The sequence below is a fragment of the Pantherophis guttatus genome, chromosome 1, assembly GCF_059756535.1.
Source record: "Pantherophis guttatus breed Tessera chromosome 1, ASM5975653v1, whole genome shotgun sequence".
NCBI classification, from domain to species: Eukaryota; Metazoa; Chordata; class Lepidosauria; order Squamata; family Colubridae; genus Pantherophis; species Pantherophis guttatus.
This window is the reverse complement of record NC_142063.1, coordinates 15,790,901-15,805,790: the sequence shown is the minus strand read 5'-3', so window position 1 is coordinate 15,805,790 and position 14,890 is coordinate 15,790,901. Positions and strand designations below refer to the sequence as shown.

Here is a 14,890-nt window from a genome sequence, read left to right as displayed (position 1 = left end):
ACACTTGACTGTTGTAGACAAGAACCCCGAAAGGCGGATAGAGCTTCCCTCTGCCTCCTGTTATACCAGTACTATATTTCTCAAATCATGGCAACTTTATGGTTAGACAGTCTACACCAGGGGTCTCCAACCTTGGCAACTTTACGACTTGTGGACTTCAACTCCCAGAACTCTGGGAGTTGAAGTCCACAAGTCGTAAAGTTGCCAAGGTTGGAGACCCCTGGTCTACACAATCTTAAAGAAAGCTGGCTGGGGACTTTTGGGAAGTTGAAGAATTCCCAATCCACACATCTTAAAAGTTGAAAAGTTTGAAAAACATTGTCTTATACCGAAGAGAAAAAGGCAGGGCAATCTTGAGTTTCTTTCTCACCCTTTCTTCTTCCCAGGGCTGAACTAATATTTATTTAGTCATTCTTGCATTCCCTTAAGTTTATCTCTCTACTCCTCTGCTGTAATAGTATGTAGAATGACCTTGGGACAGGTGGGCAGAGATGCTGCCTAAGGAATGGTTAGATAAGAGACAGCGTAACCCACAGCCGCCTAATGGCCAGGGCAACAGATTCAGCCCTCCCTAGTTTCTTGGGATGGTAAAGAAGACAGGGTGGGGGGCGTGGCGAATGTACTTTCAAATTTGCAAGATTCTGTCAATCCATCTTCACAATAAAGTAATATTGAGATGTTAAGGGCCTTGTTTCCTGGCTGTATTAGCATCCACAATAAGAGTGTCAGGTTTCGAGGTCGTCTCAAATAAATTGCATTTCAAACAAAGTCTTTGAAGAAAAATTCCCATTTATTAAACACGACATTCTACCTCCGACTCATCGAAGCCAACACTGACTTCCAGACCCCAAACCCTCCCTTTCCGTTCCCCACTCCCCTGCACTCATTGGCCATCTTCCAAGTCATTCTACCCCTAATCTACCGCTCCAGCTCAAAGGAATTTCCCCCCTCCCATCCCATCTCCTAGGGGATATTATCTCCAGGGAAAATAAGTAGGTGAAAAGTCAAATGTCCCTTTCCAGATGCCTCCACTTCTTCTTATGTCAGCACTAGAGTAAATGCAACTTGAAGTGCTGACAAAGAGTTTTATTTGGTTTCGCGTAACTTTATTTTGTACTGTTTTAATTGTTTTTACGTTTTATGATGCATGCCGCCCAGTCACGTATTGATTGAGATGGGCAGCTAGAGGTGGTCTCCGACTTAAAATTGCTTGTTTCATGATTGTTTGAAGTTACAACGGCAGGGAAATCTGCTAAATCTGTTTCCAGTTGTTTCTGAACTTCGCGGGGCTTTGCCAAGAAAGGCCTTTGGCAGAGTGCCAAAGAAGATAAAGGTTTGTGATAAGCCCGGAGGACTTATTCTGAAAGGTTTGTTCTGCAATTAATTTGGACTAAGCTGGGAATGAAGTAATTCTCAGCTGTTATAATAAAACAGTTTTGTTTGGGACTACTTGTGTCTTGTAATGACTAAGTGAGCCTAGGTCACAACACTTCCCAGTAAAGGTCAGTCCAACAATACTCCTTCCCACTGAGGCCCTCCTCTACAAGATCAGCCTTACTGGAGGGTGCAGTTGTTGTTTATACATCTGCTTAACCTTTCCTGTAACAGCCCCTACCCTTTGCAATATTCACCTCCCCCCTCCAGAAATACATGCAGCCCCCATTTTGCTGCAGTTCCAGAAATAAGTTACAATCGATGTCAAGTTTCGAGGTCGTCTCAAATAAATTGCATTTCAAACAAAATCTTTGAAGAAAAACTCCTATTTATTAAGCATGACATTCTAACTCGACTCCAAACGAAGCCAACACTGACGTCCAGCCCCAAAACCCTCCCTTTCCGTTCCCCACTCCCCTGCACTCATTGGCCATCTTCCAAGTCATTCTACCCCTAATCTACTCCAGCTCAAAGGAATTTCCCCCCTCCCACCCCATCTCCTAGGGGATATTATCTCCAGAGAAAATAAGTAGGTGAAAAGTCAAACGTCCCTTTCCAGACGCCTTCACTTCTCCTTCTTATGTCAGCACTGGAACGAATGTAGTTTGGAGTGCTGACAATCGAATTATTTCAATCTGGTTTTGGTTGCTTGATTCAGGTTTTCTTTGAGGTTAAGATTGCTTTGCGTGATTAATTGGTTTTGACCTTGTTTACTCATTAGGGGAGGGTACTTCTGTGGATAATGTCCACTGCCCAAAGTCCATTGGGACTGGGATGGGTTATAAATACTGTAAAATAAACAAAATGAATCAATTAAGAAGACTCTGCGTCATTGCTCTGCTCACATACAGCAGTCTGCACGGCTGCGGAAATTCTAGTTTATTGTTTATTGCAAAATGGATCCTATTTGGCTTCTACCTAAAACACTGTGCCTTTATTTCTTTGACCTGTTGTAGTGATGCAGGAAATAAACTCAAGTGTTGGTTTGTTCAGCATTAAAACCGATCCAAGATTTCTGCGTTGTCATTCTTACGCTGTTCTGCCCCAGCTATGGACCCCAAAGAACGCAGCACACACAAAGTCCATTCAAACCATAATTTACTAAATAAACCAGTCTTTTACAACAACGGCTGTTAATTAACTGCATTAACAGCCACCAAGAGTTCAAAGAATAATAACTGAAAGCTTACTATGGTTGGCAGAATGTCCAGAAGCAATTTGCAGGAAGCTGATAAGATCAGCAAGACAAGACACAAAGGAATGTGAACTAAGTTGTTCCCTGCAAATTGCTTCAGTCGGCGGTCCTCCTTAAATAGACTAAGGGAGTGGCCAATTAGCCCCAAGCCTTACTCTCGAGGAGACCTCCTCCTGAGGAGCCACTCCTGTCTTTTGGCAGCTCTGCGTGCCCGTGCATCGAGAAGAGGCTCCTCCTCTTCGTCCTCTTCACTTCGCTTCTGGAGGTTCTGAAGGCCCTGGCAGAATCCCCGCCTCTGGCACCACATCTTCTCCAGCCTCCTCATTGTCCGACTTGAGTGCCAGCTGCACAGGCTGCTGGTGCAGCACCACACCAGCCTCCTTGCTGTCGGAATCAGCTACTAACTGCACAGGCCGCTTACGGGCCACAACATATGCAAAGTAGGAGCAAAAATGAAGCCTCCTCCGCTTTGGATTTTTGCAGGACTGACATATCATGGAATCCTGGTTTAGACTGAATACTGAAGGTTCTGGGTCTGTTATTTCCACTGGTAGAAGAAAAGCGGCATTAATGTGTACAGGTAGTCCTCGACTTACAACCATTCGTTTAGCCACTGCTTGAAATTACAAAATCACTGAAAAAAAGTGACCTATCACTGTTTTTCACACTGACAACCGTTGCAGCAACTCCGTCGTCACGTGATCAAAATCCAGGTGCTTGGCAAGTGGTTCGTATTTATGACGGTTGTAGTGTCCTGCGAATTACGTGATCCCCTTTTGCGACCTTCCGACAAACAAAGTCCATGGGGAAACCAGATTCACTTACCAACCGAGTTTATTAACAACTGCAGTGATTCACTCAAAAACTGTGGCAACAAAGGTTGTAAACATGGGGTAAAACTCGCGATCTGTCTCACTTAAGAAACAGAAAATTTGGGGCTCCATTGTAGTCGTAAGTCGAGGACCACCTGTGGTTGGCACCAGCAATCCGGCTTGTTTACCATAAACTAACTTTCTCCGCAAGACTGACCCAAGATCTCTTAAGGACGGTGAGATTGGCCAGCTGTTAGTTAGGGACAGGGATTTTGAAAGCACCAGCCTACAATCAAATTATAAACAGTTACTTAAGCCTGGTCAAAGTCCATCAGAAATAGAGCCTTCATTAGGAAGTCAAGAGATTCAAGTCATTACGCCAGAATTCGTTCCAAAGCATTCATTAAGCAGGAGTGGAGGGATACAGAAGAAACTTAATTAAACATACAGGATCAATTGGTTGAGGAAGATTAAGACGGAAATTGTAGCTTGAATGTTTAAATAGGCTTATATGAGACCATTTATAAATAGCTTTTTAGCAACTGAATGCATCCTCCCTTCACTCCCATTACATTCAATTCAGGGAAGGAAGTAGAAGGCAGTTTTATTTACCCTACGTGTTATTGGACTTTGACTCGAGAGCGATCCCACAGGGAGCAGTGCAGGGGTGGGTTCTAAATTTTTTTATGACCGGTTCTGTGGGCATGGCTTATTTTGTGGGCGTGGCTTGATGGTCATGTGACAATTCTTTAGGATTTAGCAGAGGTACTGGTCTACCCAGGCTTTTAACTGCTTGCAGAGCTGTACCGGTCTACCCATTTGTTTTTCGAACACACTGGTCTACCACCACAGTGCCTTTTAACACTGATCAGCTGTAGGGCGGCCCTTTGAAGCCCCGCGGCAAGACTTTAAACAGTTTTTTTCCTTCTAGCCGATCAGCTGGGGCTGGGGAGGCAGCAAATAGATTGGGGCCGGGGCCAAATAAAAGGTAAGAATAACGCAGGGGCGGGCAGCTCCCGAACAAAGAGAACCGGTTCAGTGACGTCATATCGTCACCGCTACCGGCTCGACCGAACCGGGCTGAACCGGGAGGAACCCACCGCTGGAGCAGTTGGACAATCACTCTGTTTATGGTCACTTTGTGGAATCTATCTACACCAGGTTGATGTAGTGGCCGAGAAGCCAGGAGATGGTGAGTTCTAATCCATCCTTTAGGCATCAAATTTTGAGCCAGCCAGTTTCTCTCAGCCCAATCCACCTCACAGGATTGTTGTGGTGGGAAAAATAGGAGGAAAGAGCATTAGGGATGTTCACTGCCTTGAATAATTTATATAAAGCAGTAAAGGCAAAACAAAAATCTAATAATCTATCTCTCCATCCCATCTTTCCGTCCATCCATCTGTTCTGACCCAGCTCTCCAAACACGACAAATCCTCTGAAGTGAACTCAAAGATTCCTTCATTAGGAGTGCTGGCAGCCCCGGCAAAAAGTTTCTCTTTCAACGCAGGCTAACAAGTCTGTCCGGCAGGGAGATGAATAGTTGTCTGCCCCATCTATTCCTCTCCGCCCCCTGCCTTTTATCCCCAGAGCTAAGGTGGGGCTTCGCTAGCAGTGATGGCTCTTCCGTCCCAAGGATTGGCCCATAGATTTCCACTGCTCTCCTCTCCTCTGCCTTCTGCTCATCCATGCATCAGGCACTGTTCCTCCTCTTCCTTATCAGCCACCTCCAGACCAGGGAGGCTGTTGACTCTCCATCTGAGGGCTGACAGATGGCCCAAGCTCCACCTCTCTCTATCTTTCTCTGCCAGTTCCATTCCCTCTTCCACCTTGGAGCTCAGGTTACCTTGATGCTGACCCTGACTCCCACACCTCCTCCTCCTCTGATTCAGGTGGTGGAGGGGCCGGCGTCCGACAGGCCACAACACCATCCACCCACCCAATTTAGGCATCTCACTAACCAATTACACTAAAGTCTCCTTTCTCTGTGCCTGACACTGCAAGATAGAAGGAAAAGGATATTTAGACGAATTCTGCAGATGTGGAAGAGACAGGAGCAGGACCAAAGACCAGGTATTCGTTTGATCTCCCTTAAAGGTGTTAGGAGGACCCCTCCTTGGGGACCATGTGAAACAAGCCACTTTCATTCATTGGTTTGCCAGGGGTGCTGTGGTTTCTAATGGGCACTGATGGAAGGTGAGTTTGGGTTCAAGGCCTCTCCTGGAAATGCCAGGAAGGAGTTTAATTTCAATCCTGACAGTTGTGATCAGTAAAGGCTAGATGGGCAATTCAGGAAGTAGACTTTTTCTTCTACAGGTAGTCCTCAATTTATGGCCACAATCCAAATTTCCACTGCTAAGCAGGACGGTTAAGTGAGTTTTGCCCTATTCTGTGACCTTTTTTGGACACAGTGGTTAAGTGAATCTAGCGTCTGCATCGGGGTGAAATGCTCCCGGTTTGGACCGGATCGCCCGATCCGGTAGCGATGGAGGCAGGAGGTTCAGAGAACTGGTAGCAAAAATCCCTGCCCCCCTCCCGTTGCCCAGCTGAGCCGCGCAATCATCAGAGGCCTTTTTTTAATTTTTAAAAGCATTTTTTACAACCTCTTTGGCTGAAAAAATGCTTTTAAAAGTAAAAAAAAAAAGCCTCTAATGATTGCACGGCTCAGCTGGGATCATCAGAACCGGTAGTAACAAATTTTACATTTCACTACTGGTCTGCATTGACTTTGCTTCTCAGAGGGGCACAAAAGGTGATCACGTGACCCCCCTGGGACACGGAAATCGTCATAAATACACACCAAGTGTTTTGATCACGTGTCCATGGGGGTGCTGCAACGGTCGTAAGGGTGAAAAACAGTCGTAAGTCGCTTTGTTCAGTATTGTTGTAACTTTGAACAGTCGCTAAACAAACGGTTGTAGGTCAAGGACTACCTGTAGTAAAAGAAACGAACTACTAACTATTAATTTCACTGGGGTTTCACTTTGACAGAGGGAGAAAAAAACTCTTCTCTCTACAGCACACAGTTCTGTAAGCTTCTCTCCTATCCTCCTCTCCCTCCCGCCGAGCCCCAAATTCTTTCCCCATTCGAAGACATCCCCCCCGCCCCCAAAGCTAAACTCACTCAGATATCGATTCCCAGAAGAAGGGTTTGTTCATGGCGATCTTCTTGAGCTCATTCAGGGTATCTGTCAGGGTGGCACTGAAGAGCATCGTCTGCCTGTTGGCTGGAACTGCAGCCAAGATGACTTCCAAATCTTTGGTAAAGTCGGTGCAGCCTTGTTCTAGTAACCGGTCGGCTTCGTCTAGGACCTAAAATGAAAACCAAAAAGGAGACAGGAAGTGGCTGCAGCTGAACTATCAGTAAGGACCAGACTAAAGGGTAAAGGCAACCTGAAAAGCAGCCTGGGCTGGACCATCACTGGGGAAATATCTACCGTGTTTCCCCAAAAATAAGACCCTGTCTTATATTTCTTTAAACCCCGAAATAAGCACTTGGCCTTATTTTCGGGGAGGTCTTATTATTTTGGGGCAGGTGGAGGAAACCAAAGGAAATGGCGGGGACCGGCTGCGCGTGCATTTAAATATTTTTGGGGCGGACTTATTTTCAGGGGGAGGGCTTATTTTAGCGCATGCTAAAATAAGCCGATTGGGCTTATTATCAGGGGATGTCTTATTTTCAGGGAAACAGGGTACATCAGAGTAAGACTTGCGGACTTCAATTCCCAGAATTCCGCAGCCAGCACACTGGCTATTTCATGCCAGCTGACTTTCAGGACAGGCGGTCACGGGCTGACAATTGTAATTGAGCCTGGAATTACAGTTGTAATTCACGCTGGTTGTTAAACGGGTGATACACCACACCACCAACCCAATTTTATGATATTTTTTTGTGGCGATAGTTAAGAGAATCCATTGTCTGCAATGGGTGTTTTGGGTTTTTTTGCAGTAAACAGAAAGTAAATGCCAGTTTTCGGCAAAATCCAACATAAATCGTGGTCATATGACCACGGGATGCTGGAAATGGCTGTAAATGCAAGCCAGTTGCAGAGTACCCAAAATGTGATCACATGCCCACGGGGGGAATGGATGAGGCGGCCATCGGAACTTGGAATCCAAGCCGAAAGAAGCTCTTTGGGGATCTGTCATAATTTCGAAGGGTTGCTAAATGACTGGTCCTAATCGAGGAATACCTGTATATGTTTACTCAGCTTTTTGGTGGTCTAAAAAACAAAACAAAACCCACCTTAATCAATTTTATTTATTTATTTATTTATTTATTTATTTATTTATTTATTTATTTATTTATTTATTTTAATTTATTTATTTAATTTATTTAATTTATTTATTCAATTTATATGCCGCCCCTCTCCGAAGAATTTGACTGAAGCCTAATGTGTTTAAGTCCATTTTTTTTAAAAAATGGACTTAATAGTCCTCTTACGGATTACACGGTTTTGAAACAAATCCTACTACGTGGAGACAAGCTTGGAGAAAAGGAAGTGGAGGGAATAAACAATCCATCAGAAAAATATGTTGGGCAGCTGTGTGGTCATTGCAGAATTTAGTGCCAGAAAGTTTGATCAGAGGAGAGAAGTTACTAGGTCTTTAGGATTCAAACAGAAAGTACAGGTCGGCCTTGATTTATGACTGGTTGCTTGGCAACGGTTAGAACTTCTGACTTACCTGAAAAAGGGGTAAATTACAACTTGGACCTGAAGTTCCAACAGTCCCCCTCCCTCTGTGGTCACATGACCGGACTCGAAGGTACTTGGCCACATGCTGCATTTATGGCCATTTGCACCCTGCGGTCACATGACTGCAGTTTACAACAATTGTGCCAAATGGCATTTACTTTGTTTTTGGCAAAATCAAACCCATAGCAAGACTTTAATTGGCTTAACCATCATGGCATTTTTTTTTTTTTTTACATCTGCCATGTTTTGCTTCGTAACTGCCACAAAAAGGTAATAAAATCAGGTTGGACATGTTTTACAACTGTTACGATCTACAACCAATAATGGGCAGCTTCCATTACAGTCATAACTTAAGGAGTACTATACTTATGACTGAAACGTTCCAATTTGCCTAACAGTGGTACAAAGAGATTTTTTTTTCCTCCAGCCTTTTGCTACCCAGGATCCTAATTCTAAGTTAAGGCTCTATACCAGTGTTTCTCAACCTTGGCCCCTTTAAGATGTGTGGACTTCAACTCCCAGAATTCCCCAGCCAGAATTCTGGGATTTGAAGTCCACACATCTTAAAGATGCCAAGGTTGAGAAACCCCACTCTGTGCAAATGTGTCAGAGTGCACACTGTGTGACTTTGTGAGACAACCCAGCAGCAAATACAGTAAACAGAGGTTTGTATTTACTGTATTTTTCGGAGTATAAGACGCACCTTTTTCCCTCCAAAAAAGAGGGTGAAAATCTGAGTGTGTCTTATACTCCGAATGTAGCCCCGCCTGGCTTCTCAAACCAAGGTTTCAGATGCTGGAAAAAGCATCATAAACAAAGCTTCAGAAAACAAGCCCCCAAACAGAGCTTCAGAGGCTTTCAGAGGCAGGAAAAGGTTTTTTCTGAAACAGAGTTTCAGAAGTTTCAGAGGCAGAAAAAAAAGCAAAAAAAAAAAAGCAAGGCACAGAGCTCACAACCAAGGAACCTGTCACTAAAATCCACCTCTGGAAACAGCTGATTCGGGGTATTCCAGGAGGCCGATCCACCTGCCAATCAGCCTTTTTCTTATTTTCCTCCCCAAAAACTAAGGTGTATCTTATACTCCGAAAAATATGGTAAATAGTGATTTTATCTACAAAAAATATATACATACACATACTTTAGTCAGACCTGAAACAAACAGCAATCAGCAATTACAGCACGGAAGCATACACTGAGAGATCCACCCCAACAGGGCCTCTTCTTATTACAGGCTCTTAAAGTGATATCAGCCCAAAAACCTTGCTGACTCATTCCTAGCATTATATCATTGTAGCAGTTGGTCAGCTCTTAAATCATTACCGTGACAAAATGCCTTACCAAGAACTTGATGTTTCGAAGACTGAAGGTATTGGAACTCCGCAGGTGATCAGCCAGGCGGCCGGGGGTAGCGATGACAACATGGGGCTTCCGAGACAGTTCCAGGGCTTGAGAGACCATATCTGAAAGTCCATCAAGAGAGAAAATCTTAGCACCTCTTGTAAGAGATAGCATCCAAAAACCTATGAGTCTCATCCCAGCGTATGAAGTGGTCAAATCAATATTTTCTGCAGCTTCGCAGGGCTTAAGATAGCTTGTTTTAAAGGGAGCGGGTGAATTTCCAGGTTCCAAATAAAGTTTACGTACCCATTCCCCCGACTATGATGCAGTCCTTTAAACCCAGAGGCTTCCCAAGGACACGGAACTGCTCAGCAATCTGATAGGCCAGCTCTCTGGCAGAGAAGGGAAGGAAAAAGATTTTTTTAAAAAAACCATTTATTTAATTACTAATATTAAATTCATATTCCATCTGAATGAAGACAAATATGTCTCCCAGAATAATGTTGCCGGATCCAATTATGCGATGGAGCATACTGCTTACCGCGGAAGGGGTAAGAGAAGGCAGCAGCTGTTCTGGGTAGCCATTTTGGGCACCGCGCGGGGTTACATTTCGAAGTATAAGACGCACCCAAATTTTCAGCCTCTTTTAGGAGGGAAAAAAAGTGCGTCTTATACTCCGAAAAATATGGTATTTTGCAGAGGCAGAGCAGACTTCTCCCCTTTGACTTCCTTCTTGATTCTGTTGCAGGTAAGAGAGAATCCACCATGAGGAGGCATCAGTGCTTCCAGCCTGTTTCACTATCATCTTAAGTAAGAGCTGAGGTGGCGCAGTGGTTAGAGTGCTGTACTGCAGCTACTTCAGCTGACTGCTAGTTCAGCAGATCAGCGGATCAAATCTCACTGGCTCAAGGTTGACTCAGCCTTCCATCCTTCCGAGGCGGGTAAAATGAGGACCCAGATTGTTGGGGGCAATATGCTATTTAGTGTACTGTCTTTGGTGTAAGCCGCCCAGAGTCCTTGGAGAGTGGGCGGCATAGAAATACGAATAATAAATAATAACTAAAATAAATCTTCAGGGAGGTCTTCTAGTCCAACCCCCTGCTCAAGCAGGAGACCCTACACCATTTCAGACAAATGATTCTCCAATCTTTCTTAAAAACCTCCAGTGTTGGAGCATTGATTCATTGTTCTGAGTGTGAGGAAATTCCTCCTTAGTTCTAGCTTGCTTCTCTCCTTGATTAGTTTCCATCCATTGCTTCTTGTCCTGCCTTCAGGTGCTTTGGAGAATAGATTGAACCCCTCTTCTTTGCTGCAGCCTCTCAAATACTGGAACCCTGCTATCATGTCACTGCTAGTCCTTCTTTTCACTAGAGTAGACATACTCAATTACCCGTATATACTCGACTATAAGCCGACCTGAATATAAGCCGAGGCACCTAATTTTACCACAAAAACCTGGGAAAACTTATTGACTCGAGTATAAGCCTAGTGTGAAGTTTCCGAAAGATGCCCTAATTAATTCATGAGCCATGAGCCGAACTTCAAAAGAAATACAGTCATTTATTAGGAGCACCATTTTGGCAATATTCGGATGCAGTTAGAACTAATCCCATGTAGATTTACATTCCCCTATGACCCTGTCTCTCCCCTCCTCTCTGGCCATGTCATAAATCACATTCTCCAATTACCCACTTTGGCTGGCTGTGAAATCCAACACCCTCCTTCTGATTGCGGTCAGGAAGAATGTATGGCATGCACTTCAGTTAGGGAAATCAATCAGCTCTATCAGTTCTCCCTCCCTCCTGCTCATGGCAACTTGAAAGCTTTGCAAGTTGACACCTAGGGTGGGAAATGCAGCAGCTACTGGTAAATTTCAAAAACAGCTCAATCAGCAACCAAGCTAAAATACAAGAGTTAAAATCCTAAATAAACGTACTGTATATCCAAGACCGGTACTTGTATTCAGCAATGCTTGGGCGGAGCAAGGGGGCGTGACCAGTAGTGGGATTCAAGTAATTTAACAACCGGTTCTCTGCCCTAATGATTTCTTCCAACAACCAGTTTGCCAAACTGCCCAGAAAGTTAACAACCGGTTCTCCCGAAGTGGTGCGAACTGGCTGAATCCAACCACTGGGCGTGACCAAACACGGGTAAGACTGTAAAGGCTACGTCATTGGTCACAGCCCTGGAGAAGAGCGGGAGAAGAAGAGCGGTGATATCAGCAGTTATTGGATCACCCACAGAGGCTGCAGGTGCCCGCAGATGAGCGGGAGAGACCGGAGAACACCCACACTGCACCGGAGAACAGGTAAGTGGGACCCTCACTCGAGTATAAGCCGAGGGGGGCTTTTTCAGCATAAAAAATGTGCTGAAAAACTCGGTTTATACTCGAGTATATATGGTAATCTTTACTTTGTGCAACTCATTTAAGCACAGACCAAACCAAGAATTCACCTACCCATCTCTTCGAGGTAAATGTCCTTTCCCAAGCTATACCTGCCCCTACCTTGTTGGTGTCAACACCAGGGAGAAGATGCCAAAAGGATCTTCAGAAAGTTTCTGCAAGATGGGGAGCACAAAGGCAGCTGTCTTGCCACTTCCTGTTTTGGCGCAGCCCATGCAGTCGCGACCTATGGGAGCAAGATGTAGGAAGCCAGCTCAATACAAAGGCAAAAGGTGTGTGGGGCACTTTGTGTGTGGTCAGAGGCACCTGGCCATGCGGCCAAATTTTGATCACCTGGCCATGATGCTGCAATGGTCATACGGGTCAAAAATGGTCATCGGTCACTTTTTTTCAGTGCCGTTGTAACTTCGTTCACTAAACGGACTGTTGTAAGTTGAGGACTATTTATTTATTTATTTATTTATTTATTTATTTATTTATTGCGATTTATATGCCGCCTTTCTCCCTAGGGACTCAAGGCGGCTTACAAAATGACAACTTCAATACAAATCACAATACAATACCAAATTAAAATCAGTAACCCAATTAAAAAACAATTTGAAATTATACCAGTGTACCCCCAAACGGATCAATTTAATCGGCAGAAGAGCCACGTCTTCAGCTCGCGACGGAAGGAAAGAAGGTCGGGGGCTGTCCTGAGCTCAGTGGGCAATCCATTCCAGAGGGTCGGGGCTCCCACAGAGAATGCCCTCCCCCTGGGGGTCGTCAGCCGACATTGTTTGGCCGACGGCACCCTGAGGAGGCCGACTCTGTGAGAGCGCACAGGACGATGGGAGAACAGCTGGAGATGGTCCTGCAAGTACCCGGGCCTAAGCCATGAAGGGCTTTATAGGTGAGCACCAGCACCTTGAAACGTATCCAGAGTACCACCGGTAGCCAGTGCAGCTCACGCAGGAGAGGTGTTACACGGGAGTATCTAGACGCCCCCGTAACTACCCGCGCGGCTGCATTTTGGACTAGCTGAAGCCTCCGGACACATCCCAAGGGCAGCCCCATGTAGAGGGTGTTACAGTAGTCCAACCTAGAGGTAACAAGGGCGTGAGTGACCGTGGCAATGACTACCTGTCATTGTTCATGTTTGGCATGTTGGGGGTGGGACTGCTATGGGAGGGGTTCAAAAACCGTTAAAGGGTTCAGCGAGCCTTCCAATTCCTTCAGATGGGGCACGACTCCTGTGCCAAATCCGCTATGAATCACATTGTGAGGACAACAATGAAGGTCCTTATAGGGAAGAGGTGAAGGTTCTGGTGGACTTGTGCAATAAAAATATTAATAAAACAAAGGAGACCATTGTAAATAATTGTAGATTTTAGAAAGATCTAGATCCGTTCCAGTCGGGTTTCAGGCCCGGGTACAGCACGGAAACGGCATTGGTCGCGTTGGTGGATGATCTCTGGAGGGCTCGGGACAGAGGTTGTTCCTCTATCCTGGTCCTATTAGATCTCTCAGCGGCTTTTGATACCATCGACCATGGTATCATGCTGCACCGGTTGGAAGAGTTGGGGGTGGGAGGCACCGTATTACGGTGGTTCTCCTCCTTTCTCTCCGACCGGTCGCAGTCTGTGTTGACAGGGGGGCAGAGGTCGACCCCGAGGCCCCTTATATGTGGGGTGCCACAAGGATCGGTCCTCTCGCCCCTTCTGTTCAACATTTATGTGAAGCCGCTGGGCGAGATCATCCGTGGTTTTGGGGTGGAGTACCATCAGTACGCTGATGATACCCAGCTGTACATCTCCACCCCAGACCACCCCAACGATGCCCTTGAAGTGATGTCCCGGTGCCTGGAGGCCGTACGGATCTGGATGGGGAGAAACAGGCTCAGGCTCAACCCATCCAAGACCGAGTGGCTGTGGTTTCCGACGTCCCGATATAGTCAGCTGGTGCCATCGCTGACTATTGGGGGCGAAGCATTGGCCCCCACGGAGAGGGTTCGCAACTTGGGTGTCCTCCTGGATTCACGGCTGTCTTTAGAAGAGCACTTGACGGCCGTGACCGGGAGGATTTTTCATCAGGTTCGCCTGATTCGCCAGTTGCGTCCCTTTCTGGATCGGGACTCGTTACGCACGGTCACTCATGCCCTCGTCACCTCCCGTCTGGACTATTGTAACGCTCTCTACATGGGGCTCCCCTTGAGGAGCACTCGGAGGCTCCAACTGGCGCAGAGTGCGGCCGCGCGGGTGGTGATGGGAGCAACGTGGCGCTCCCATGTAACGCCTCTCCTGCGCGAGCTGCACTGGCTCCCGGTGGTCTTCCGAGTGCACTTCAAGGTCTTGGTTATCACCTTCAAAGCGCTCCATGGCTTAGGACCTGGCTATTTACGGGACCGCCTGCTGCCACCAATAGCCTCCCACCGACCAGTACGCTCCCATAGAGAGGGGCTCCTCCGGGTGCCGTCGGCCAAACAATGTCGACTGGCGGCCCCCAGGGGGAGAGCCTTCTCTGTGGGGGCACCTACAATCTGGAACGAGCTCCCCCCGGAGATACGGAGGATTCCGGATCTGCGTACCTTCCGTCGCGCACTTAAGACGTTTTTATTCCATCAAGCTGGCCTGACCTAAACTTTTCCTCTTTTAAATGGAATTTTAAATTTGGTTTTAATTTATTGGGGTTTTAAAATGTCTCAGCCAAATTTATTTAATTAGTTTTATCTTTATTTTAAATTTTGTATCTACATGTTTTATTTTATGGCTGTTCACCGCCCTGAGTCCTTAGGGAGTAGGGCGGTATACAAATTTAATAAAATAAAATAAAATAAAGAGCTGGCATAGTCATATTCCACTCAGTATCAAGGATGCAGTATCACAGATGTAGGTGGTCAACAGTATTAAGTATCTTGGGGTGCAGATAATTTATCTGATAATTAACAATTAACAATCTGAACTAGTGTCTCCACCCGTCATCCTTAGTGAAGCCTGCAAACCAGCGCCTACATTTTCTGCTTCGGATGAGGAGA

General features: G+C 45.8%; 1 protein-coding gene across 1 annotated transcript in view; it reads right to left on the bottom strand.

Annotated features, from left to right (window-relative positions):
* The window catches only part of DDX49 (DEAD-box helicase 49), a 28,513-nt gene that overhangs the window by 11,357 nt on the left and 2,266 nt on the right, over window positions 1–14,890 (bottom strand). The window contains exons 2-5 of the mRNA XM_034422605.3: window positions 11,980–12,103; window positions 9,780–9,865; window positions 9,474–9,595; window positions 6,563–6,750 (exon numbers count right to left, since the gene is read on the bottom strand). Coding sequence (XP_034278496.1) covers window positions 6,563–6,750; window positions 9,474–9,595; window positions 9,780–9,865; window positions 11,980–12,103 — 520 coding nt within the window. The remainder of the gene's footprint in view (window positions 1–6,562; window positions 6,751–9,473; window positions 9,596–9,779; window positions 9,866–11,979; window positions 12,104–14,890) is intronic.